Raw genomic sequence first — 25805 nt, 5'->3', positions numbered from 1 at the left:
TTTAAAGTGAACTTTACAAATAATTTATTTTACACAACTTACATAAATATAGCACAATGATTGATCGAGGTAACGTGATGGTATTCGACACGAATACGCTTCGCGTTGGTTCCTTTTTATCTCGAACGAAGATAGCGAAACAGGGAACCAGTCACGTGATTCGTTTCAGTGAATGTCGTTAGTCGTCGATCGTTCGAACGACCGATCGATCTCTCGAAAGATCTTCGTCTTCTAACAATATACGCACACCGTGGGATTAAGAGGGAAGAAGAAGAAGTAAAATAAAGAGAATGGCGGAAGGGACAAGACGAAACCTATACGGGGCAACAAATACAATGAGGTGACTTGGGAAGATCTCAGCAGCAGTCCTGTGGTATCGATGGTTGTCGTGTTAAAACGAGTCGCGACGAGTCGTCGTAAACAAAATAAAAAATGAAAAAAGAAAGAAAAGAAAACACACTAGCAATGCCATGTTTCTTATGGAGGCACTCGTCCTTGCTCAGTAATCCGTTGCATCGGGACCTAAAAATTCAGACAGACTAGGTTATTAACGTCCTATAATTATCCTATGCTTTGGTTAAAAAAAAAAGAAAAAATAATAAAAGAACTTGGAACTCTGCCGCGCTACGATTTTTGTAGAGAATAATTTTTTTTCTAGTAATTATTCTAATTATTTTTTATGTAGAAAGGATTCAGCGTCGTTGAATTCCATGAAATAATTGATTCTTATTATAATCTATAATTGGTTAAAAATTTGCTGACTACTCAAGATACAATTGAAAAATAGTCGTCTATTTTTTTTTTACTCGAAACTATTAACCATAGAGTGGGGAAAATTGAGAAAATGTTGAGTAACCAGTTAAGATTTAACAGACTGTAATAGTTACAATTTCAGCAATATAATAAGATGACAATAGCAATAGTTTTGATTACAGTAAAATGCTAATTAAAAGCAACGAATGACACTAATTATTACTTGTTCAAAGCATGGATTATTTGAGTAAGTAGCTCTATTAACGATCGACCGATTATTATCGATCATCGAGGCGTTAATTTACTTACGACTCGTTCTGTCTCTGGATTCGATAAACCCAAACAATCGTATCGATTCGATAAATCGCGATATAATCGTCGCGCTTCGATTTGATGGCACAATATACAACAGAACAAATGCATCGTGCATGCATGGCGTGCGTATTCAGGGGCTGTCCCGAATTAGAATGTTCTAAACAGCGTTTTTTGTGATTTTTTTTACAAGGACAAGAAAGAAATTAGGTTTTTGAATTTTGAGCTGTGGTTTTATATATATTTAACAAATACAAAAATATTTTTTTAAAGTAAAAAAGAAAATTGTAACAAATTTCCAAGCCTATTTCATGGGCTGCAGTTTTCAATCGGCGGGAAAGATCCACCTCGTAATTCTTGACTGAAACAAAGAAACCAAAAAAGGATTAAATTATTATATATTTTTCTTCTGGATGAACTAAACAACGGCAAAAAAAATGTGAAATTAAAAATTTTGACGGGTTTAAAAAAAAAAGTGTTTTAAAAAAACAGTATGCTATAACAATTATTTAAATAAACTTTTTTCTGCCTTTGTTTAGTTCACCCAAAAGAAAAGTATATAATAATTAATCCTTTTTTGTTTCACTCGAGAATTACAAGGTACATCTTTCCCGCCGATTGAAAACTGCAGCCCATGGAAATAGGCTTAGAAATCTGTTATAATTTATTTTTTTACTTTAAAGAAAATTTCTTTGTATCCGTTAAATATATATAAAACCATACCTCCAAATTCAATAACTTCATTTCTTTCTTTCCCTTCCAAAAAAAAAACACAAAAAATGTTGGTTTAGAACATTCTAATTCAAGACACCTTCTTCGGGATTATTAAAACGGGAAAACGATTCGCGTTATTCACAGGATGCGGTCGATCACACAATCAAGCATGCATGAAATATTTTTATTCGCAACATAATGCAGTCGTGGGTCGAATCATGAGGCGATCCTGCGTGAAATCACACTCTGCAAAGACTACTAATGTAAATCACATCGTCTTCCTTTTGGCAATCGTTCTTTTGCACTCTGAAATGAAACATTGACAATGAATTTTGTATGCTTAGCTTAATGTTTTCTCCATAGAAAAATACTGCGAGGACATCTTTGTAGATAATGATTTATCGCTGGTCTCGTTCTTTATAGATCATTGATACCCACCGATGGTAAAGAAGAACGAAGAAGACGGAGCAATGGAAAGGTGCTGCCAATTCGCTTGCAAAAGGATAACAGAAAAACGATAAAAACAAGACATACGAAGCGTTAATATCGATCCAGGAGAGAAGACAAACTAGAATCGCATCGTTTGGACCAGAGGCGGCTGGTTAGTGACAAACCTCAGCAAAGAGCAAACAAAGAGAAAAATAAATAAAAAGAAAACTCCGAGTCACGGCTGACAAGATCGATTCGTTCGCGGAGTGAAGAAAATTGACAAGGAAATAAACAAATAAAAAAATTAATAAATAAAAACAATTACACCCGTGTACAAGATCGTTGCCCGTTCGACAGCGAACGAAACACACGAGTAGAATAGAAAAAGAAGAAGAAACAAAGACAAAAAAAAGTAGAAAAAAACACTAGAACGATAGAAGAGAATATAAACAAAAAAAAAAAAAAAATAAAATAAAATAAAATATACAAAAAAAATCAGGAAGAAAATGCGAATAGATAAATATATGCAAACGATATGTACCGATAGAAAAAAAAACCACGTAGCCTGTAGCCCCCCGGGCATAGTCAGCCCAGTCTTGCGAATCTAGAGAAAAGTTGCGCGAGGCTCGTCCGTGGACCGGTTGCTCGCGGCCAAACGCGGCCTCATTCTGCCCCGGGCCATCAGCAATGGTCACTTTTTAGGTTAGCTTGGAAGGGCGAGGAATTTGGACAGGATGACACCATCGAATTGGTCTGTTTATTCGTTCGCAACGTCTGTGGCACGCTTTTCGTACTTTTAATCCGTGGACAAAGCACGTTCACCTTGTACGACCATAACGGCCTTCTACTTTCCAGGACCTTGAAAGCCAACGATGGCACCACGTCGTGATCCAACGACGGTGTAGAGGGTTTCGGAGTTTTCCAAGCTTGATAGTACGGGTCCTCCTTGCAGGAAATTCGATCTTGTCGACCTTGACGAAACACGTCGCCATTTTGGTCCGGTAACCTTGAGTTGTCCGCGTCGTGAAGTCTTTTCCACGATTGTTCGCAGATCGGTGAATATTCTGGAGATGTCACGCCGCTAGAGTAATTGGAACAATAATTCTCGTCGTAATTGAAGGCGTTGCTCTTCAGAGGTAGGCTAAGGTATTCTTCAGTCGAAGAAGGTTCATTGGTTTTCTCTGTATCTTCTAGAAGGATCGAGTCGTCGTTTAGAAGCCTGAACAATCTCGAGTGAGTTTGAGTCCTCTGATACTTTCTCATGTTTTTCGACGACGTGCATTCTGAATCTGTATCCACTTCAGAGATCATGCGACTCATGTCCGAAGTGACACCACTATCTTCGTCGTCCGTCTCTTCTCGAGAATTCTGCACGCTCAACAGGTGCTTCGACTCTTTGCTTCTTTTCTCTTCAGTACCCACCTCGTCTTTGCCTTTCTTCAACAGGTCACTGTTTCCTTCAGACTTATCCACTCGTTTCATCTTGGAGTCTGTATTTTGGAACTTGTCAGAAGGCTCCTTGTTGTGCTGCGAAGATTCCTCTGCCAAGTTAAATTCAGAGACGATCACTTCAGGTTTCAGGATGTTTCTGTTGAAGTCGCGCGTCTCTGAACCAATGTCCTTCACTGTCGCAACGTGAGTGCAATTACCTTCTTTATTCTCTCTGTTCACAGAATCATCGTTACTTTTCATATTCGCGCGTTGTTCTTGACCCTTGTTCGTCCTATCTTCTTCTTTTTTCACGCTCGTCTTTCTCTTAATCGTGAACTCTGTCTCCACAGTCTCCTCGCAATTGATTTTACCAAACCTAGTAGGAATCTTCCTCAAAGTAAAATTCACATGGGGTACCACAGGATCTTCGTCCTCTTTCACCTTACTTTCCGTCGCTTCCTCCTTCGTCCTTTCATCAGAATGATCCCTGCCCTTTTGTTTGCTGTCGAAACTCTTCTTTTTAACTACAAAATCCACAGTAGTGTCATTCTTCACTACAAAATCCGCGGAAACCTCATTAGCCTTCTCCATCTGACTTTTACTGTCCTGAACCTTCGACTTTCTGCTTTCTTCCTTGCTATAACCTCTCTCAGGCTTGATCGTGCTGTCTCCAACGATCACTGTGGTCACATCTTCGTTATTTTCAGATACAGAAAATTTAAATCTCAATGGCAGACTCACGCTGACTGTTGGCGCGTCAGTATCATCAGGAGGGTCGTCAATGGCTTCGAAAGGCGTCTCGTTCCAGTCTTTCACACTTCTAGGCTCTCGGGGTCTAGGACTCTCGGAATCTGGACGCTCGACGTCCTCGTAAATCACACTCAGTTGATGAGGAAACGTGCTGGTCTGCGTTTTCTCCACGTCCTCCTCCACTTGTTGCTCAACATCTGTTCCAGAATCGATATTGTTCTTACAGGGTGATTCAGAATTTTCTTCCTCGTTGCAAGATTCTTTGCTCGAGCTATTTTTAGTCGAATTCCTCTCATCGTCGTTTTCTAACCTGCCATGAGCATTCAATCCCGTAGAATACGCTAAATAAGAATCAGAGTCGTCGCTATCGGAAGAAGAATCATCAGAATCACTGCTACCTTTAGACGATTCGATGATGGACTCGTCAGATTGCGATTCTGTGTCAGTGGAGTCGCTGGAGTCACTCGTGTCGATGTAGGTATAGTTTGGAACGTTGACATTGAGACTCCCATTGGGGCAAGATTTCATCTCTGGTCTGTTAGAATTCTTGTCATCCTCGTCTACTTCTGACACGATTATCTCACCAGGAATCTCCTCTTCGTCGGTGATATTCATCGCAGTAGTACAGTCACTGTCTTTGCTATTGTTGCTCGCAGTTCGTGACACGCTGTTCACCTTCTCCCATTGCAGAAGACCATTTGTACTATCATCGTTCTCCTTGGTAATTTTACTTTCTGGTGCTTTATTTCCTCCATTATTTTCCTGAACATTCTCTGCAATATCTGTAATATTCGTTGAGTGAATTTTTGCTACTATCACATCGTCACAGACTTGTTCACAATTGTTATTACAATTGTTATTGTTCTGTGGAGTAACTGGTACTATGTAAGGTGGATAAACACCAGAATATGCGTTTTTATTATTCATCGGATCATACTGTGGGTAAGGTGGATAAAGTGGGTAATTTTGATTGTAAATAGGAAAGTATACGTAGGCAGTGTTATCAGGATGATAAGGGTAAGATTCGTTCGCGACACCAGGATATGGAAGAGGGTAGTAGCCCCACCAACCACTGTCGGGGGTCCAAAATGGAGGCGGACAGGGAGAGAGGAAGACACCCTGCTGATTGCCCGGCACGTTATTCTCTGTTTGGCAGTGGTAATCTGCTTGACGATTTTCTTGCGTGGCTACAACAAACAGCACAATGCATTCAGACAAGAAGTTCAACTGTTCCTATTGGGGTGTGATGTGGTCTTGCGTTTCTCCCTTTTCTATTTTTGCTTCTCTGCTTTTATCCCTTCTTTTCACCCGCACACTTCCCTTTCTCTTATATTACACGCGATATCCTTTCTTTTTCATATTAGGCGATGGAAGAACGAGCGATAGACATTTATCTTATGTTCTGTTTAAGCTTGAGGTTCGTTTCAAATTCACAATCTCGTTATTATAGATATCATGGAATATTGTTAATTCTGATAAGAGATGACTTGGTAGCTGAAAAAACGTTACCAACTAAAGGCTACGGGAAAATTCCAAAGATAAAAGATTAGATAAGAAATGCAGTTCTTTGAATACATAAGATGTTTGGCGAATTAATTATCAAAGAAGCAGTGCCTTGCGCGCAATATGTATACAACTTGTACTATTATTTACCAAAAAGAATATATTTTATTAGCAGAACAAATTGTTTTTAAAGAACATCTGTGTGTATTTAAATTTCACTAACGTCAGTATTCATCGGATATCCACGAATTTTTATTTCTCCTAGGCAAAAATGTTCCACGCTAATATGTAGAAATATTGGGTTGGCAACTAAGTAGTTGCGGACTTTGCCAATACCATCTAATGACAAAATCCGCAATCACTTAGTTGCCAACCCAATATTACAGAAAACGAAATAAATGTCTACCGCAGACGATCCTCCGTTGGCTGTGAAAAATCGACGGACAAGCGAGATGCCACGAGATGCCACGATTTTTACGGCGAGGATAAGCAACGAGTGTAGTCGCGAACGGCTACGAAAGAATGACAGAGAGAGAGAAAGAGAGAGAGAGAGAGAAAAAAAACGAGACGTGTGATCCTGTGTTCAAAGGAAACGATCGAAAATTGTGAACGCAAAACCAGCTCGTCGATGATCTTCGACGGGACACAAGCGATCATTACGTTCGAGTAGGAAGAACATGCTCGTACGATATTCTGGACAGATGGATCGTAAGTGTCCAAAATAATCGTAGTACGGTTTTACATGCAAATCGATCACTTGCAATCGTATTAAAATCCCAGCGATAATTAAACACGTGTGAAATCAATTAATAAGAACATGCAACATTCCCGGTTAAATTACCCAAAATCCATATATCGTAGCTTGCCATACTTTCTCGTGTATTCATTTCTAAACGAGGAACGGCTATTTCAACGTTGACGAATCGACACGTTTGTTACGACGATGATCGAACGATTTTACAAGCAACATAGTTTACCACGATACTACTCGATCGATGGAAATAGATGAATAATTCACCTACCATGCACTGTATATGTACAATATATCGAGTGACTGGTGTTTTAAAAGACCATCTCAACAGCAATCATAAGTTTTCATTCGGCGAAAAAAAAGTTCGTTATATTGGTCGTTGCTCGATGATCGGTGTGTCAATCGTTAAAATACACAGGAACGGCCAGAATGGGCATTGCGTGACAATTTTTCTAATGTAACTTCTGTTGCAACGAGTTTGTCGGGAGAGATGAGAAATTATTTGAACGAAATTTGAATGGAACGGGGTGAGGGCTTAATCGAGCTGAACGATACCAAGGAATTTTCGTTATTCCTGTGAACACAGGATTCGGGAATGTTCCAGCGACGGCACGCAATCGTTACTTCAAGTTTTAATCATCCATTAGAATAGTAAAGACGCTTGTCATTGAACATTAATGTACAAGGGTCAATAGAAGCTTGTTGCGATTATTAATTCATCATGGACGAGTAGCGTGTTCCTGCATGAATTATGAACATGTTGTACGCGTTTCCTTTCTTCTTCTTTTCATTCAGAAGGATGACAGATTTTTTACGCTTGTTGGTCTCGACGATAAATTTTCGCCGATCGACACTCACCGACGCTCTCCGGCGCTGTCATCGCTTGTAATATCCTGAACGATCTGGAGGGAATCGCACTGCCCATGTATTTCTTTGGCTCTGGAACCTGTTGCTCGCTTGGTGGTAAGTTCGCTTGCGTTTCTTCTGCAAATATTATATTTATTATATACATTTTCTAGGATTAATGAAAAGTTAATGTTGCTTCAATGTAATGGAGAGCTAATCAGAGAAAAATGACTAACAAGTTTACTTACCGAACGTCTTTGAATTCCTGTTCTGCTTCTTGTTTATGGCGGATGGTGGCCGTGACGCTGCAACGTACGATTTTATTTTATAATTTTATAAGCAGAATTTTGTTGTACTGTCAGTACATTCGTTGCGTACACACGATATGTATTTTACAGATACTAATAGTACAGAGTCGTACCTTTATAGACGATGGATTCCATAGAAAAGTGGTAAAAGTATACGTTTTTTAAAAACAAGATGGACACATATGTAACGATATATATATAAAATGGATATTTATCTATAGAATTTTGTTAGAAATTTCCAAGCTTCCATAACGTTATGGTAATAAATTTAATGTTCAGAAGGATACAAAATTTCCTACTGACATTTCATTTTATCTACAATTTTGTCAAAGTCATGTTTTAACTATTTGTACCACTTTCTCTTTCAGCCTGTCAATTGATTGAAACGTAAAAAACTTACTCGTGTTCACAGCAGGAGCATCACCGGACTCAGTCATAGTTTGTAGGAAGCGGAAAGCTCGAGAGGGTATAGCACCACCACGGTATCTCGGATCTTCCTCATGATGAAGAGAAGATTCATTGTCGACTATAGAAAGAAGAACACGTAGCAATAACAAAATAATCAAACAATAAAAAAAACTGCTCATTTTGATAAAATACGATCTTTACTTTGTTCCTTGAATTTATTCATCAAAATCCTATCGTCCTCTGACAATTGAAGTTTACGCATCTGTTCAGTGTCCACGTCGTTCGTTGAATCCGTGTCTGTGATCTTCTGAAGAACTCTGAACGATCGAGATTGAAGTGGACCAGAATCCGATTGCTGAACTTGCACAGGTATAATACGTTGCGCCATCCTAATAGTAATAATACAATAATTAATTCAAATTTATATTTTGGCTAAGATATAAATTTATATTAGCTTATTACTAGATTATGAATTTTATAAATTCTTACAATATTATTCAATTTTTATAATATTTCTTCTACTTACAAGTCTACTTATAAGATAATTGTCACACTTCTGGAAATAAACTTACACTTTCTGGTTCTGATTCTCAGCATTAGACGCGTTATTCCTAAGAATCGGTTGCGAGTACGAGGTATTCGAAGTAGCTACACCAGCAGGCTTCTTATCACTTCCCTCGATCATAATTGGTATAATGTACGCGCCACCTGTCGATTGTTGAGGCGTCTGATTCTGGATCTGATTCTGAACTTGATTCTGCATCTGATTCTGAACTTGATTCTGGACTTGATTCTGCACCTGGTTCTGAACCTGATTCTGAGTCGGTTGCCCCCAGCGCTGCTGATGATGCGAACTCGCTTGCTTGAATTGATGGTGACCAGGCTCTGGTTTTACGTCGAACACAGACGGCCTATCCTCAATCTGGACACAAACGATTATTGTATGTTAATACACTATGGTTTCCATACTTCATTTTACAATTCTTTCTTCTCTAATTATTCTTTAAACTCAAAGTTTTAAGCAATTTGAGGGTCGAAAAGTCTGTTGCAACAAGGATGCAGCTCCACTTTCTAATAATTTGAATAAACCAACAAAAACCAATTGAAAATCGAATCATCTTGAAAATGTGTGAAATAAATTCACGGTCAACTAATATTCATAATAATAAATTTTTGTACTTTCGAATATGAGACCTACGTCTCTCTTTTTCTTCCAATAAATGTGACAAATATTGGAGCTGCCTTTTTGTTACTGCATGTTCTTCTACTCTATTTTTCTATTCTAACAACTCTTTTACTTGCATTTCGCAAATAAAATAACAGAAATAATTTTGTAGGTAACTCAAACGTTAAATCTTTAGAAACAGTACAGTCCAAAGATCTGATCCACAGATCGTTGAATTTATCAAACGAATGAATTGACGTGAGTTACAGTAGTCAGCAAGATCGTGAAACTACTTTCGAACATCTGCCTCGCATGATAATAAACACTTACGCGAATTGGTATCATGCGTTCTTGCGTCTGCGTTGGATGAACCTGTTGCGTTGCAGAAGGACTAGAGAACGGACGTTTCTGTTGCTGATTGAATTGCTGAGGCTGCTGATATTGATATTGTTGCGGTTGCTGAATTTGCGATGGTCTCTGTTGTGTTGGTTGAAGCGGCTGAGACTGTGGCCTCTGTTGAATCGATTGCTGTCTTTGTTGAGTTTGTTGCCATTGTGGTGATTGTTGCTGTGTTTGCTGAATCGAAGGCGTGTAAACCGGTGGTGACGTTGGACTATCCGGCGAAGACGATGACGTGCTCTGCTGTTTGTTCACGCTCGAACGTTTCGCCCACTCTGGTAATTCTTCCTGTGGCTTGTTCTTATTCTGCAGCCACGGAGTTGGCGCCTTTGTCAAAGTCACTTGAGTCGGAGTGCTCGGACTCTCGGGTGTGTTCGGCTGAACTGCGATCGTGGGGATTACTTTGGTCTCTACTTTGGTCACGTGTTTCGGTGATTCTGGTTGCTTCTCTGGAGCTGAAATGACAGAATTATGGCATTCAATTTTTTCCATTGTTCGGTTACTTTAGATTTTTGCTCGATGATAATGGTATAGTGGTACAAAAGTCAACGGAAGATTTGAATCGGGAGAGACCCATATTGTTGTGCCTTGGAATACCAACGTTGTTTTGGTTTACTACGTTCACAATATTTATAATGTACATTATTTCGGCCATTCAAGTTTGCATATGTAAGCGTTCGAATACTTTCGTGAGCCACTGTATTTGTGAGTTTTAATTATTAGAAAGTCCTATAGCGGTCCAGAAACATCACAGAAAAAGGCTTGACATTTTGCGAATAGATTTAAAATACTGAAGAAACTTAGACTTCGCAATTCGTATGCACAATCTCTAAAAAATCTATTAAGAAATATTTACCCAGTGGACATAAGTGGATTTTTTGTTAATAAACTGCTTTCATCCAATCTACATGACTGAGTGAAGATAACATCACCAGTATTCTGTTCGAGGTCAAGTGTTTAGCGACTATCATTGTAATTATTATTATGCCTGAAAGTATTTCACTTGTTTTCTAAAAGTTCTACTTTTTTTTCACCATTTTCTCAACTACACTCTTACATTTTTATCGTCAAGTATACTTACTAGTAGGTTGAATCTTATTGGCAGGAGGTGTAGATGGTGTTCTATTGACAGACGGTTGAACCGGAACATTGGTCGGAAAGACGGGGATCGCCACTTGAGGCTGAACAAACAGGTTGGCCCCCGTGTTTTGTGCTGGTGTCGGCTTCGGTTCAAGCGCCGATTTTGGCGGACCCTCGATTCCCTCGTCGTTCGCATTTTTCGCCACTCTGCGTGCCATTCGTGGGCTTCGAATTTGAGAAAGGTCCAATTTTCCACCCATTCCCGGTGTATACGTGAATGGCTTCTTATCCTTGGTCAGCATTGCGTTCTGAATGGCCGCTGGTGGTTCGTAAACATCGTTGTTAGCCATCTGCGGCCTTCTTGTCACCGGTGCCTACGATTCAACGTATCCCTTAGCATCTTTATGGTCGTTAAATGTTAATTACAAAGGCGCATTAAGTGACATTAAAATAGAAGCCTCGCGTTTCGGCAAGTGGCAAATTTTTCACCTTCAAAAATAAGAATATAGTGAGACTAGTATATTAAGTTGATTTTGAAGGTATCAAATTTGTCAATTGCAGAGTCGAAGATGTTACACTTTATACAAGGCTATTCTTCTTCGTCTTTTCCTTTTGTTACGTGCTTAAATTATTTTTAAATATACTGGAACAAAGAACTCTACATGTGGAAAACAAACAGTGAAGGAGAATACACGTGGAACAAAGAGAAGATACAACAGCCTTGAGATCTCTTTAATTTTGGACCAACTATAATTCCTCATGAAACATCTTTTATCTTAAATCTACGCTTTCATCACGACCTCACATTCTTTCCATAAATTCTCATATATATATGTATATGCCCTCGTTTTCTTCAAGCTGTACGCTTCAACTTGACCCAAGAAATCCTTTCATCTGAACACTCACCATTCTTAGTTACCCAACTGAATAAACTGAAACACAAGCAGAAGGAGAAACACTCTGACACTAAGAAGAATTCTTTTTCAAACAATATTACGAACGATTCACAAATAAAATATTACGCTTGAAGTTGAACAATTGGTCCAATCAACGCACATAATATTTTCCTTTTTGTCCTTCCTTTCGTTTGCGTCAGTTAACGCTTCCTACGTCATGCCACTAAAATCCACGAGAATCGCTCGCAACGAGCGACAAACGCCGACTGAATACGATCTTCCACTTACCTCGATGGTGTTGATCCTCATGGCCGGCACCTGACCAGGCACTGGAGGTGGCGGTGGCGGTGGAGGAGGCACGGGACAAAGTCCTGCAACGATTAGCGATTTAGTGGAATGCTAACGAGTGGTCAGCTATGCGGGACGTGTGCGCATCGTTTTTGCTGCACTTTCACACGTTCTCTATATGCCTCACCGGAAACCCCGTGGCCGACTCCACTCGTCAGATTTACCACCGTCGTAACCTCTGCTTCGTCTCCCAAGAATTCCAGCAGTTTACAGTTTATAGCGGTATTAAAGGTAATTCGTAAAAGTACTGACAAAATTGTTTATACGATAGAAGTTAAAAAACGAAATTAAGCAGATTTACCAGCTAACGTTTATATTTTATAGTGATATAAAATATGGTTATTGTTTACCATCATGGAAGTTGACAGGTTGACCGCGACGGTGGTCATCAGTGACATAGGTTATGAAATTTTTTACTGGGTTGGCAACTAAGTGATTGGGGATTTTATCATTAGGTGGTACTGACAACATCCGCAATCACTTAGTTACCAACCTAATAGAACGATCGAAGTAAGATGAATTTCATGAATTAACAAATTTTCAACGATGCGAATGACTTAGATAACATTGTCACAGGGAATTGAGATACCTTCCTTCTTCTCCTCTTTCTTTCCAAAGTCGGTATAAAAAGTGCACAAATGTAATATAATATTTTGCAAGAATAAAATGTTGTAGCGTAACGTATTTCAATCTGTGGCGACTCCAGCGGTAAAATATATAAAATTCGCGTAGCGGTCGACGTGTTAGATATTGGACAGATTTATTATCGTTGTAACCTCATCTTTGAACTCATCTCTCAGGAATTCGACGAGTTTACAGTTTACAGTGGTATTAAAACGGTAGATACACAGTATTGATAAAATTGTTTATACGATAAAAGTTAAGAAAAATTAATGTTATTTAAGAAAACAGTTACCATTCGTGATTACAGTTATTTTTCTATATTTTACAGTTAAATCTGCAAGTGTGAACGAACGAAAGTCTGTTTAAGCGGGAAGTTTGGAATGTAACCTTATATGGGACTAAGTTTCGCCGTGACCAATGTGTGAATCGTAAAATAGAAATACGATGATCGTCAGTAAACGATAAATTCGATCTTTTGTTGAACTTTCGATTCGTAGTCGGCCCTTCTGTGCAAGTGGGCTCGCTGTGGATCTCGAAGATATTGTGGGTTCATTTGGAATTTGTGTATTTAGAGACGTTTTATGTATACACGGAGGGAAGCTGCCGGCTGTTTCTCCTGTTTCCAGAGATACGGAAATCTCGTGTAGCTTACGTGATGCCAAAGTAAACGCTGTTTCTGTGTTGCATAAGAATTTTTTTCAGAGGAAATACTTTTTTAGATATTTAAAATATCAAAAACATTGACGATATTTGGAAAAAATCGTATATATATATATATGTATGTTTTTTAACTGGTTTTTATAGGAATTCATATTGGGCAAGGAATCTGTAATATTGTTTTATCGATGGACTGTCAGAAATGTTTATAAACGTTGAAACGACGAATCTAACTAACTGCATAGCTCGAACTTTCCGTTTGCTGGTTATCATGAGACAGCAGGTATTATTTGCATACGTCGCATATCTTCGTTGCTACGTTTTACGAGCAACCAAGCCCGCGAATTATTTTGCTTGAACGTGGATACACGTACCTGTCACTAGGCCGTCTGAATTCCTGAAACGAGAAACATTTGATCACTTAGGAGGATACAGTCGTCGAAGTATTAACCCTTTGCAACTTGATAATATTTTATCTCGTATAAACAATTTATTTTATGAAACAAATTCTATGTACGTATTTTATATAAATTCTTTAATAAAATATTCCTGTATAATTGCAAAGGATTAACGAGATTAAAAATGTTATGGATAACATAGATATTTTAAAATTGCAACACTTCTTTCTATTTCACTCTTAAATTAACGTACGGTATTAAATTATTTCTTAACGATTATAAATTCTACAAATTTTCTAGTTATTTCAAAAAATATGTCGATTTGTCCAAGAATCACTCGATATCTATCTACGTAAACATAATTTTATTCTTTGAAACAAAATCATTGTGTTAGGTATATGAGGTTCTGAAAACCGATAATAATATTGGGTTGGCAACTAAGTGATTGCGGATTTTGTCAATACCGCCTAATGACAAATACCACAACCACTTAGTTGCCAACACAATAATACTGAAATTTCATGAAATTTCTAAAGCTGACAGAAACATTTATTCATAGATTCGTCAACATGTTCCGTAATGACAGGCCATAAATTTGACCACCATATCAAGACATCGAAGGCAATTTTATTGTAGTCAAGGCAGTGGAGTTAACGCTTATAGAAAACGGCTGTTCAGTTTATTGTAAAATCACTAACGTTACGTGTCTGAACGATAGAATTGTGATAATATATAGAAATAAATAGGTATGACACGCGTGTTGATAAAGTAATGATTAGATATATGTATATATGTTCATTGTACGTGTAATGACTTAATTTAGGTGATGAGTATCAAAGATATGTTTATACACGCAATTAAGACGACAGTGCTACATATTTAGAAGTTGTTTTCAAAGACGATTTCATTTGACATTGACACTCACAAATTAATTCGCGGATCGCAATTAAAGTCAATGTTAGGAATGAGAAGGTTAAAGAATGTATTGAAGCAAAAAATGTTCATGTTGAATAATTTCAATCATCCATAGGCAGACATATATTTTTTCTTATACTACATAGTAAAATTCTACTGTTTATATTCAAGTTAATTAATTAATTTTTATTCCAGACTTTAAAAAGATTTAGAAAAATTATAACACGCTTATCTATTAAATTTTCTACCAACCTAACCCCAACAACTAGTTACAAAACCGTTCACGATGTTAAACATTTGAATTCTTCCCTTTCTGGGAATAAAATATTTCTTTCGAAATATTTCGATGGTAAAATTTCATTTAGGTGATCGATTCAATTTGTCTACGTCAAAAGTCACTAAAAATATTTATATTCTAATATGCCATGGAAGATATCAAAAGGTTGAATTCTTGGGAAACTATTAAGCAAATGATTATCAGCGACGATCATCGCGATAATACGTGTACAGATACGTATATGGAGAATTTTCTTTAATGTTAGTTGGATACATTCCTGCGTTATCTGTGGAACGCAGTTACTCGAAACGTTGAGTCATATCGCGCGGTATCGGTATTTTGGTTCACCTACGTGAACTACATGACATTCGTGCACACCGAGAGCTGCTGTCAAAACGACTTGTTTCGATAGCTTTAGGATTGCGTCGGTGGTCGCGTTCCAATTACCGTTTCGAGGGCGCAGTTCAAAGTAACATTGAATGAAAGAGCGTTGCGGTCGCCGGAAATTTTTTACTTGAATAATCGTCTACTTGGAAAGTGACCTTCATCAATTTTTTGATAGAATTATCAATTTCATTAATTTTATTAATTTTACTATATGTGTTTTATTTGATTCCTCTTAACCTTTTTAAAAGTATACTTTTGTTCATTTCTATTTCATCTTTCCCATTTCAATACCTCGAAAATCAAAAAAGAATACAACGAAAGAAAAATGTTTGTATTTTTCCTTGAAAAAATTGTCGTTAGTTTGTTCAATGTATAATGTTGAAAATGACAACGTGAGTTCGCGCTCGCCATCTATATGCAGATGCGCTAGTTACAATAAATAGTAACTAGAAGATAGTTCTAGGTATTATCGATAGGTTTAATCGATAGATTTTTGTTTTACTTTTTAGTCAGTCCATGTAAGAAAGTGTAATAAAGGTTGTTTAGCTCAGAACGGTGTGATAGATTTATCCGTAAAATAAACTAATAGCTATTGTGATTCTACCTCTAAATAAACAAATAACAACATATAATTTTATTTTTCTTCTCAACTTTTACAAAATTACCATTCTATTTATTTCCAGTATATACTTTTCACTCCAATTTCAAATTTCGGGTTCTTGTTTTAAAAAACTACTTTAAAACGACTTTTTCCAATAGACGAGACTTCGAGTCATCACGACTATGTTTAACGACTTAAGTCTTTATGAATATTTTCATTATGTGAAGTTTAGCAGAATTCTTATTTTAAGACGCGATTTCTTATTGTTTAAGGCACGAAGGAGAATAAATTTCTTGAAGAATATATTCTATCGAGCAAGACAATTGCCGCTTAACTGATTTAGCGAAAACACTAGGTGACCTGGTAAAGCAAGAAATTCTAAAATACTCGAACGAAGCACCTTTCTATTTTCACGTGTGCAAAGTACTCGAGGGCAAGAAGATTTATTTCCTTGGGGACACAGTAGCCGCTGCTGCCGCGTGTTAGCCATCGGTTTAACTAAATTGCTTTTGGAATTATCAAGGAACGAATGAGAAACGGTAACCTAAATATGTATCGTCGCGACCGCAACTTATCTTTCGATGACTCGACTATGTTTCATCGCCTAACCCTTTTAAGGAAGTCATCGCGCGTAGGAAGGTTGCTTCGTTTAATTAGTTTGCGAAACCCGCGACCACTCTCTTTAATGGATCTGTTGGCTTATCGTCTGTTATAAATCATGCAAATGTCCTAAAAATTATTGTATTTTAATATTTTCTTTAAAATCTTGTTAAATGTTACTTTGCACACTTTGTGGTCCAAGTTACATATATACACATATAATGTTATTATGTAATAAACATAATTTATATGTATATATATATATAAGTGAAGAAGAATGAAATAGAATGGTCTAAGTAGCCATAAAGCTGAGCAACGAGCTATAGCATAGAACACTATACCAATTTATATATATATATATATATTATATAACGTGTATTGCCCAAGAAAAATATAAATTACATATGTGTATTTACAATAAACAATGCATTTCTGTTTGAAAGTGGTTTTGGCAAAAGTAGCGTTACGCGACGGTACGACGTAGCCATACCATATTTTGCGTTGGATTTACATTTTTAACATTTGTAATTTAATTTAAGCTGCTCAAAAGTGGCGCTTTTATACGATATTGTGTTTTCTTTCTTCTTCTGTCCTGAAAACTAGGTCGCAAAATAGGACAGATCGGTAGCCTACTTTTAATTCCTGTGGGGCTAAGAGACTGAGCGAAGGGAGGGGGAAGGAGGAGTGGAGTGGGTAGGGGGATGTCAGTTAGATTTATTTTCAATATTTACACTTATTTTACAGGGAGACGAATTAGACGCTACTGACGTTTTGCGGTTCTCTCTCTCTTTTTTTTTCTTTTTTTATGATTTCGATATCCACCAATACTTTTTTATGTTTTTTCTGTATTCGTCTTTTGTGTCTTTCTGCGAGAGAGCCATGTTGTATCTTCACCTCCATTTAAATTGTATCTCCATTTAAGTTTTCTTTGTAAAGTATTGTTTTAATTCCTATTTTTCTTTTTACGTGGTAAATTATGGGTACATTGTTTTCATCTTGGAGGTAACTTTTTTCATCTAGGTATAAGAACGCTTCTGGGGGGATATGCCCTGTTTTGAGTGTATTATAGTGGTACTATACCAATTTATCTTTCGTTAAAATTGATAAATGTAACTTAAAATAGAAATAAAATGGTACCGATACAGATCGATAAATAAGCTTATAATTTTTAGAATACTCTGATGCTTTATAATCAATTTATAGTAGGTTAGAATCAGGGCCGGCGCAAGGCAGGTTCAGCGCGTTTGCCGGAACACGGGCCCGCGCTTTGGGGGGCCCCCGGTCTACGAAAATTACCCAATTAAAGAATACCGATTTTGATTAACTTTTTACAGAATGACGATACCATTAACAGATGCAAGACATTTTTTTAGTAGCGATGATTCAAGGACTGAGAAAAATCATGAAAATTCAGCGTAACTCCATAAAGTCCTCATATCCTGGAAACTACTTTAGATAAAAAAAATCCAGGCTCTTTCAGAGAAATGTACTTTTTAGAGAAATGAAACTACATCAATAGTTTTTTTGCAAAAGTCATACATGATTACAGATTTTCTACTTTCATTAAACATTTTGCCCCTTGAAAATGAATTATGCATACGAAAAAATATTACCTGGATTTGTTTAAAAAGCTGCTTATAAAAAATATATAATATGTAACAGCATTTGTAAATAAATAATTCCTCGTTGTAAAATTTAAGTGTAGAATTTCAATGTGTATTCAGAACCCGCAAAATTTTTGGACCCGGTCCCTCAAAAAGTCATGCCGGCCCTGGTTTGAATTATCCACGTCTAAATACAATATTTCACTCTAATACGTTGCATTTTTTGCCGCAGAGAATCATAGTCGACATATATTAGGTTGTCCGAAATGTTTCTTTCGTTTCACAAGGTCATAATAGATGAACAAGAATTTCTGTTTTATATTATTTTATTGAATTAAGTATCATTCATTTCGTTATATTTCTGTTATTACGTTCGTGCATAATTCAATAAACTAATATAAAACAAAAAACATTGCGCGTCTATTATTTCCTTATAAAACGAAAGGAACTTTTCGGACAACCTAATACACGTATATTTATATGAATGTATCATTACATGTACGTTTATTTTACCACAAGACATTCTACTCGAAAATCGGTATAACTGGACGTGAAATAATCTTTAGATAATAGGAGCTATTAATGGTTAGTTTGGACGACGCGCGAAACGTTCGTGGCACGAAAAATGGCCAACAGTCATTTCACTGACGAAATTGCGTGTAGCTTATGATGATCCGCTATTTAAAGAGTCGTTATTTTTACAGTACAGTTTCAAGCAGCGATCGACCAACTATCTGCTCGATATTGATAGTTCTCTATTTTTGCTGGTCCCGTTGTCAGTGTACTTGATCCACTATATTGTCCATTTTCTTTCAATAAGGTGATTGAACTTTTTATAAAAATTCGTTTTAGCAGTTGCGAAAGCTCCGTTAATCAATAACAAAAGATCTGTCTAGTCGTTTATCAAGGAAGATTTACGATTTCTAAAATTCGCGAAATAAGGCAAATTTCTTTTGACATAATGTTTGAATGTAATTCAAAAATATGGCGTCTGATTTCTTTACCATTTCATAACCTCCGATTATTTCAGACGATCTTTCCAACTAACCGTCCAAGTATCATATTTCTATATTATGTATAAAAAAACAAATACTAATTTTGTCACACATTTACAAGCATCTGAGAACAGTCTGGTCTCAAAATACAGGAACGTGTTTCGTAAAACAATGTTCGACCCATGGCAAACTCCCGATGGCGTGCGAAAATCTCTTTTAATAATAGAATTTTGGAGATATGGCTTCGACACGACGTCGCTTTTTTGGCATGCTGATCGGTGCCACGTGTCTTCTTGTTCTCGATTCAATTACATATGTTGCCACTACTGAAACAATCGAACTGGTAGAAAATTCAAAAAATTGTTCGATTAACCCATTCCAACCTAACCTTAAAGTGAGATCGTAATATTTGCGAGAAAAACGCTATCAAAATCATCAACCGTGAACCCGCCCTTGACTAATTTTAACATTGAATCAGACAGATGACGTCATTGTTATCATGACTGGAATCGTAATTCATGCGGTCGACTTTCTCGGAAAACGCGTTGATCGTTTCCACGCTGCAAAATTTTGCAGGAGAAACGAGACTGGAACGACGAACCAACTGAAAAAAATAATAAACACTGAGGGCGATCGAATAGTTCACCTCAGCTTTTAGTTGATTTTAGGTGACAAGGGTGGCGAAAAATCGATTGTTAAACCTGCTGTACTTTTTCCAATTATTTTTCACGCAATCACGTTTCTTTGTTGTTAAAAGACTTGTCCGCTAAGCTGCGAATATTTATGCGAATAATGAAAAAAATTAAACTAAATTCGTTTCGTCTATTAGATATCATAACGTGTACTTTTCTTCAGATGTTCTATATATTTTTCCACGTTACGTGCATTCTGCAGATTGTCCCATTGAAATGTCCCATAAACGCATAAATATCTATAGTTTATCGACGCGCATGGTTTTCAATTTTATACCGAAGTTTCTCTCGAAACAAATGAAAATTCTTGTACTCGTTAAACGAAGATGAGTTTCTCGTATTTCACTCATCTAATTTTTTGTTTATGATTCATCCGTGGAATTCGCGATTTACAGAAATCTTTAGAATCCAATTGGCACTCATTTGCGGTTCAGCAGTTGTCGTCGATCGTTAAGAGTTAATCTACGTTCTACAAATCCGATCGTTCTGCGTGACAAAAACCTCGTTGTAAATATTAATAGCAAGCGATAAAATGAAAACACGGAAATCTGTTTTCTGCGATTATTCCGATTAAAGGATCCAGGTTCTCGCAAAAGACGAACTTTCTCGGAAAAGCTCGGTGAGGGCGAGCGGTGGTGGCGCGGTGTCGCGATGCTCGGAACCCAGCCAACAACAGGCCGTGGCTTGTACCAATGTATTTAGGTAGATACGCGAGGCATAGTTAAATTTAGCGCGGTTCGACCTGCGCGTTACCGCGCCGCACAAAATGCTTCCGATTATTTTATTTTTAGGGCTTCGACGCGTCGTGGCTTCTCCGCGAGCAAGGCGAGCACACGTCAGGTGTCCGATACCGAGCCGATCGGCGAATTAATTTGTCAAACGCTGTTTGCCGAAAACCGAGCAAACTAAAAGGTATCCGATCCAAGTTTTCCTACTCAATTATTCCAGTTTGATACAGAATTGCAACTAAATTGCCTCAACGAGGACGATTAACCAAAAAAAAAGCAGAGAAAACAAAGAGCAGTAGCCAAACAGAAATGACTGCAAAATATTTCATCGACCGCAAGTCGTTCGTTCACCCGTGAAAAAAGAAACGAAATACGATCCTCGCTCGATGGTCTCAGAAAAAAGGCACGAGACGATTATCCTGGAAGGAGAAAGCAATGGTCCGGCAAAAACGAGACGCACACAGTCTAGCGACGAGTTGGCTCAGTGTACATCGGTGAACGGATCGATTGTCGATCTGCGAAACTTTATACACAAGGAAAGTATGGCGAGAAGACGAAGAATAGCTTTCGCGATGAAGAGCAGAGTGATCGACGTCGAAAACACGATGCTGACGATACACGAAGCGTTTAAAAATACACCGTGGCGGCCAGTCGGGCACGGCACGTGGCAATGAACAATTTTCCCGTACCCTCATGATCGAAGGGTCGTTCACACCTGCGAATTTTCCTGATGACGAGGCGGATCGGCTAAGGCCAATAGAGGGAGAGAGAATGCGGCGCGCCTAGTCACGTAGCTGATCAGACAAGAATGGAATCGGTTGGAGCTTAAACTGCGGGGCTCGAGCAAGGTTCCGAGACGTTCAAAATTGGATGATTCGTAGGCGTGGACCTAGAAACCCGTCGGTGTATTTCCATCGCGACAAACGTTCGTCGATCCACCCTGTCCCAATGGAGACCATCGAACGCGATTACCTTTGTCAAGATGAAAATCATTGTCAGATTAACCACTTTGCAGTGAGAATTTTATTTCAATTTCGTTAGCAGTAGCTGCCAACGCTTTTAAGTGTTTTATTTGAAATTTACTTTGACTAAAAAATAAGAGAATTTAAATAAATAAAGGAAGAAAGAAATTCACTTAAATACCAGTTTTATTCACACTGTTGTTGTATTTTGTGATAATTAAGTGTATGACATATCTTGAAACAATTTCCAGGATGCAATCCTGCTTTTCTTTCGCACATTTCACAAAAAATGGTGGACATGAAAGAATGTCGAGTGGGACTCGACAAAGGAGCTGCTGAGATAAAAACTGATGTCGAGTCACACTCGACATAGCAGTGCAAAGGGTTAAGGCTACGGTTATGGCGACGCCCGAACAATCAGATATATAGATCCTTGTGAGAGTAGCTACATCGTTCTTGAAATGTTTCATTTCAACGACAGTTGGCTGAAACAAGCATCTGCTGTTTAAACCATAGTTTAAGTAGATCGGGGTGATCAGGTAAATTAGGATACATCTTTGTGAATAGGAATGTAATTAAAATTTGGAACTCTGTTGGCGGAGCTTTACGAGAGATGTTCAAACTTCGCACTCCCTTCCGGTTCCGTTATAACGATGTTAAATAATGCAAGGTTTGTTGCTTGATTTTCTTTTCACTGATGAAGAACGAGAAAAGGAAAGCATGTACGTAAGCTTTACACGAATTTATGACCTTCTTTCTTTTTAGGAAACGTTTCACTGTGCAAATGGATTAGAGTTGCTATCACAAAATCATTTAGCTGATATACCGGGGGGCTAATTTATATCGAGCTACATTGCAGGAGTTTCCATGAGATATTCATTGCTTGGGAAAAAGAAAGTTTGCATATTTCAAAGGCTCTAGGTTTGCCATAATTGGTCTCTGTAATCTTCTATGTACAGTGGAGATTTTTCAAAGTTCATTTCGCATCGGTGTTTAGCCTTGGGATACCGGACGCGTGTTAAAGATTACTCTGTGTCTAACAAAACGTCTAAAGGCGAACCCTCATGCGAACGAAAATTTCGCCGCTGACTGACGTCCAAGCAATATTTTTTGCAGCAGTGGCAAGAATCGGTTGCATGCGGGACGTGCAACACTGGATGAAGCGTAGGCATGCGTCTAACTCTAGACGAACGTAGCCAACACGAGGTTTATGTTTTTGCGGAAAAATGAACGTCATCTGAAGCTACAAAGCAAGCTTTGTTTATCGTGCACTCTGCGCTACGTCAACGATGTAAATCTGCAATATGAGATGTGTAACGTAACGAATGAAGAATGGCGGGAAATTTGAATTTGTAACATGAACCTGTATCTCGTGAGAATTGAATTTTCGTGAAGAAATAAAAGACAAGGGGTAATCGAACGGTCCCGATGCATCGATTATTTCATCGAGCTGCCTGCTGAGATTACTCATCCACGTAGATATAGAATCTCGTCGTGGGTGGTAACTATAAACACACTCCGCGAGCTTTCCTTCGTTCGATGCATCGTCTTAGCTTCTTATTTCCTTTAAAATGTCTGATTTTCTTCTTATTTCAAAATTTCTCCATTTCTATTTTATAAAATGTCATTTTTCTACTTAATTCGAATTCGTTCATACGATCTGAAGTAAATACACGATTTCGAATTTCGGATGGTTTCATGCAATTTTCAATTTATTTATAACTTATTCTGCTCGACTTAGTTTAGTGTTGCCAAATTGGAAATTGTTGTGCTCAGGTGCATAATGATTTTCACTTTGTGTAATTGTACTCGTTATAAATAGGCCAAAGTTCCTCTTTTCCGAAATATGCACGTTCCAAACACCTTATGTAATCTAAACTGATCTAATACAAATCTCGATCTCAGAGAAGATTTTTACACTTTCGATATGTTTCCTTGTCTCTTCCAATTCTATTTCATACACGGTGGCTATAACAAGTATTTGTATGCCATTGAATTTATTATTCCATTTATAGTATAATCACTTGGCAATATATATTCTTTCATTACAAAAATCTGATACTATGAAAATAAAACGTAGAACCTTAAAATAAAGTTACAAAACTCTTCTTTGCAGACTAAGGGTATGTAGAAATATTTTTCTAGCCACTGTACATACTTTCACGCGTGTAGATTTTTATTGGAATCGCGAGGTAAGGTTAGGATCGAGAAATGGTTGATCGATCGTGCGAGAGAAACCCATACGAAGGAAGCAATTAATCAAAAGCAATATCGACCAGTCACGAACCACTGAACAGAGAATCTTTCGATGAATGCTCCTCGGTGTTTTCTTTTTCGACGACGAAATATAGGTCGAGCAGCTCTTTCTTAGAATCGTCGCAAAGCCCGCCGTTCGAACTGCCATCTTCAACGAACGAGTTGCTCGCGATTTACTATTCTTTGTCAATTTTGCCGCCATATTATTTAAAAACGCAAAGGTATCCAACAACGGGATTGAAATACTCGAAATTGTAATATTTTGGAAAGATACGAAGCTCAGACCACTGCTTGCTTCTAATAATTGTTCTTGGCAGACGATTTTGTTTACCGATTTACTATTTCTGCAATTTTAAACTGCTTTAAATAAACGCACGATCGTGGAGCTAGAAAAAATACCATGAATGATCATTTTAAAATTTAGCCTTTGTTAATGCTGCAAATTATACGAAAAAAAGAAATAAATGAAGAATTTTCTACGGTAGAAAGTTTGCCGAATAATCCAGCGAGGGCCAACGTTGCGTTAATACGTTTCATCCGCCATGTTTTTCAAACAATTTACGTTATCAAATTCTGCTTTTTAGCAATTCTACATTTCTATGAAATTTCAAAAATTTGACACATAATAACGTTATAATAATATATTGCTTGGTGGTCAATGGGTTAAAAGAATTCTATGGAATGTAACAAATTCAAGTTGCAACTTAGAGTAGAAATTTTGTAAGAGGTTATGTGAATTTTCTCAAACGTAAAACTCGGACCCCATGAACGTGAAACCGGGAAGATCCCGACCTTTCTCAATCCCCTAACGCGTTCCAAAACGTTGCCGCTATTTCTGTACAAGCTGGAAGTGAGAATCAACTGCGCAGATTAGCAAAATCCTGATAGCCATCCTCTTACATGAATCTACTTCAGAATCTTCGCAAACATCATTAAACAAATTGCGCACAACGATAGCATTCCGATAGCTTTTAAACCTCTTCAGTCGCTTGTAACAAAGCTACTCTGTCCACAGGAGTATGCTCGAGCAACCCCAACAACGAAGCTGAAGAAGCCGAATCGAAGCAACAAAAAGAGCAAGCAGGTCCTTCTCACCGGACGAGTCCTTCTGAGCACCAAACTAGAAACCAGTTTCACCTATCCTACCATTTCTGGTCACCAGAAACTTTCCTTTTTATATACAAATCACAAAATCCTCGAGAACTGGTATCTCTAGAACGGAAACACGAAAACCAACCAGGATATACGTTTTTAGATTTTATTATACTTACATAATTGAGTAGTTTTCAGAAAAAAATGGGATACACATCTACGATAAATACATAGCCAGCTAATGTATTTTATGATAAAAGAGTCGGATTATTATGAAATTTGTGAACGCAAAAGGAACAAAACGATTTAGGAATTTTTATTACGATTATCACGATAGTATTCGTGGCATCTTTCTAAGATCCTCGTTAGCTCGACGATCATGCGTTTATTTAAAGCAGTAGCTAATATTGGAAAACAAGAACCAAGGCTTGCGATACAATTTTCTAATTCACCGTTCTGTCTTACTAGTTCTCTTTCCAGAAAGCTGTTCAATTATTTTTTTCAAAATCTTCGAACAACACGCCAGACTATAGCAAAGTTTACATGAAAGCAACAAGCAGTAGATTCAAGGTATCTATCATTTAACTATAGCAATTTGCCGTTTCAGGACAAAAAGATCTATGTTAGGTATCCAAGGATTAGCGGAACAGCCACAATAAAAAAAAAACTCCCTAGAACCTCGTGTCAGCGAAATGAAATATCAACGATCGAGAACCCTTGGACACTTTATCTACTTCATCTGCCTATTTTTCTTTGCCTGTTTTACGAGATAGGAGGAAAAGGAAAATCCACGCTTACCCCACGAACGTCGAGGTGCTCATACTCGGATAGGGTTCGGTATCCGCTGCAGACGATACGAAATCCGGTGTGCCGGGTTAAGCTCGCGCCGCCTCGTGCCGCTTTCCACCAGCCGACAGGAACCGG

General features: G+C 37.7%; 2 protein-coding genes and 1 long non-coding RNA gene across 13 annotated transcripts; 2 read left to right on the top strand and 1 right to left on the bottom strand.

Annotated features, from left to right (window-relative positions):
• LOC122577366 lies at positions 1 to 25805 on the bottom strand. Of its 4 annotated transcripts, none has more exons than XM_043748659.1 (12): positions 25680 to 25805; positions 13749 to 13771; positions 12034 to 12116; positions 10851 to 11223; positions 9701 to 10224; positions 8778 to 9127; positions 8407 to 8594; positions 8198 to 8323; positions 7738 to 7794; positions 7502 to 7627; positions 3031 to 5576; positions 1 to 522 (listed from the first exon to the last, which is right to left on the bottom strand). In XM_043748659.1, the coding sequence occupies exons 1-12, from the start codon at positions 25700 to 25702 to the stop codon at positions 478 to 480; spliced, it is 4464 nt and encodes a 1487-aa protein (XP_043604594.1). In that variant the 5' UTR covers positions 25703 to 25805; the 3' UTR covers positions 1 to 477. The 4 variants fall into 4 exon arrangements, with proteins under 4 accessions (XP_043604594.1, XP_043604595.1, XP_043604598.1 ...); XM_043748660.1 differs by lacking the exon at positions 25680 to 25805 and adding an exon at positions 23821 to 23924; XM_043748663.1 differs by lacking the exon at positions 12034 to 12116 and having other exon boundaries at positions 25680 to 25798.
• Positions 12124 to 25790, top strand: LOC122577368. Of its 8 annotated transcripts, none has more exons than XR_006320230.1 (3): positions 12124 to 12324; positions 24805 to 25451; positions 25655 to 25790. XR_006320230.1 is itself a non-coding variant. In XM_043748665.1 (2 exons), exons 1-2 carry the CDS (start codon positions 12162 to 12164, stop codon positions 25062 to 25064), a joined length of 423 nt encoding a protein of 140 aa, XP_043604600.1. In that variant the 5' UTR covers positions 12124 to 12161; the 3' UTR covers positions 25065 to 25668. The 8 variants fall into 8 exon arrangements, 2 of the variants coding, with proteins under 2 accessions (XP_043604600.1, XP_043604601.1); XR_006320228.1 differs by having other exon boundaries at positions 25651 to 25789; XR_006320226.1 differs by lacking the exons at positions 24805 to 25451; positions 25655 to 25790 and adding exons at positions 12418 to 13657; positions 14332 to 16216.
• LOC122577369 lies at positions 18962 to 22313 on the top strand. The gene is made up of 4 exons (XR_006320232.1): positions 18962 to 18976; positions 20239 to 20545; positions 20635 to 22203; positions 22299 to 22313. It is a non-coding gene; the product is annotated as an uncharacterized LOC122577369 (long non-coding RNA).

Source organism: Bombus pyrosoma, linkage group LG18 (assembly GCF_014825855.1).
Source record: "Bombus pyrosoma isolate SC7728 linkage group LG18, ASM1482585v1, whole genome shotgun sequence".
Taxonomy (NCBI): Eukaryota; Metazoa; Arthropoda; class Insecta; order Hymenoptera; family Apidae; genus Bombus; species Bombus pyrosoma.
Note: the sequence above shows the minus strand (reverse complement) of the source record. Positions and strands in the feature narration are given on the sequence as shown.

Excerpts from the sequence above, each read along its gene's own strand:
- LOC122577366 (XM_043748659.1), bottom strand. The coding sequence starts at position 25,702 with ATGAGCACCTCGACGTTCGTGGG. Across the intron at positions 11,224-12,033 it reads TGAGGATCAACACCATCGAG|GCACCGGTGACAAGAAGGCC; the intron begins GTAAGTGGAAGA and ends GTTGAATCGTAG. Across the intron at positions 10,225-10,850 it reads CAATAAGATTCAACCTACTA|CTCCAGAGAAGCAACCAGAA; the intron begins GTAAGTATACTT and ends CTGTCATTTCAG.
- LOC122577368 (XM_043748665.1), top strand. The coding sequence starts at position 12,162 with ATGCGGGACGTGTGCGCATCGTTTTTGCTGCACTTTCACACGTTCTCT. Across the intron at positions 12,325-24,804 it reads AGTTTATAGCGGTATTAAAG|GAGTATGCTCGAGCAACCCC; the intron begins GTAATTCGTAAA and ends CTCTGTCCACAG.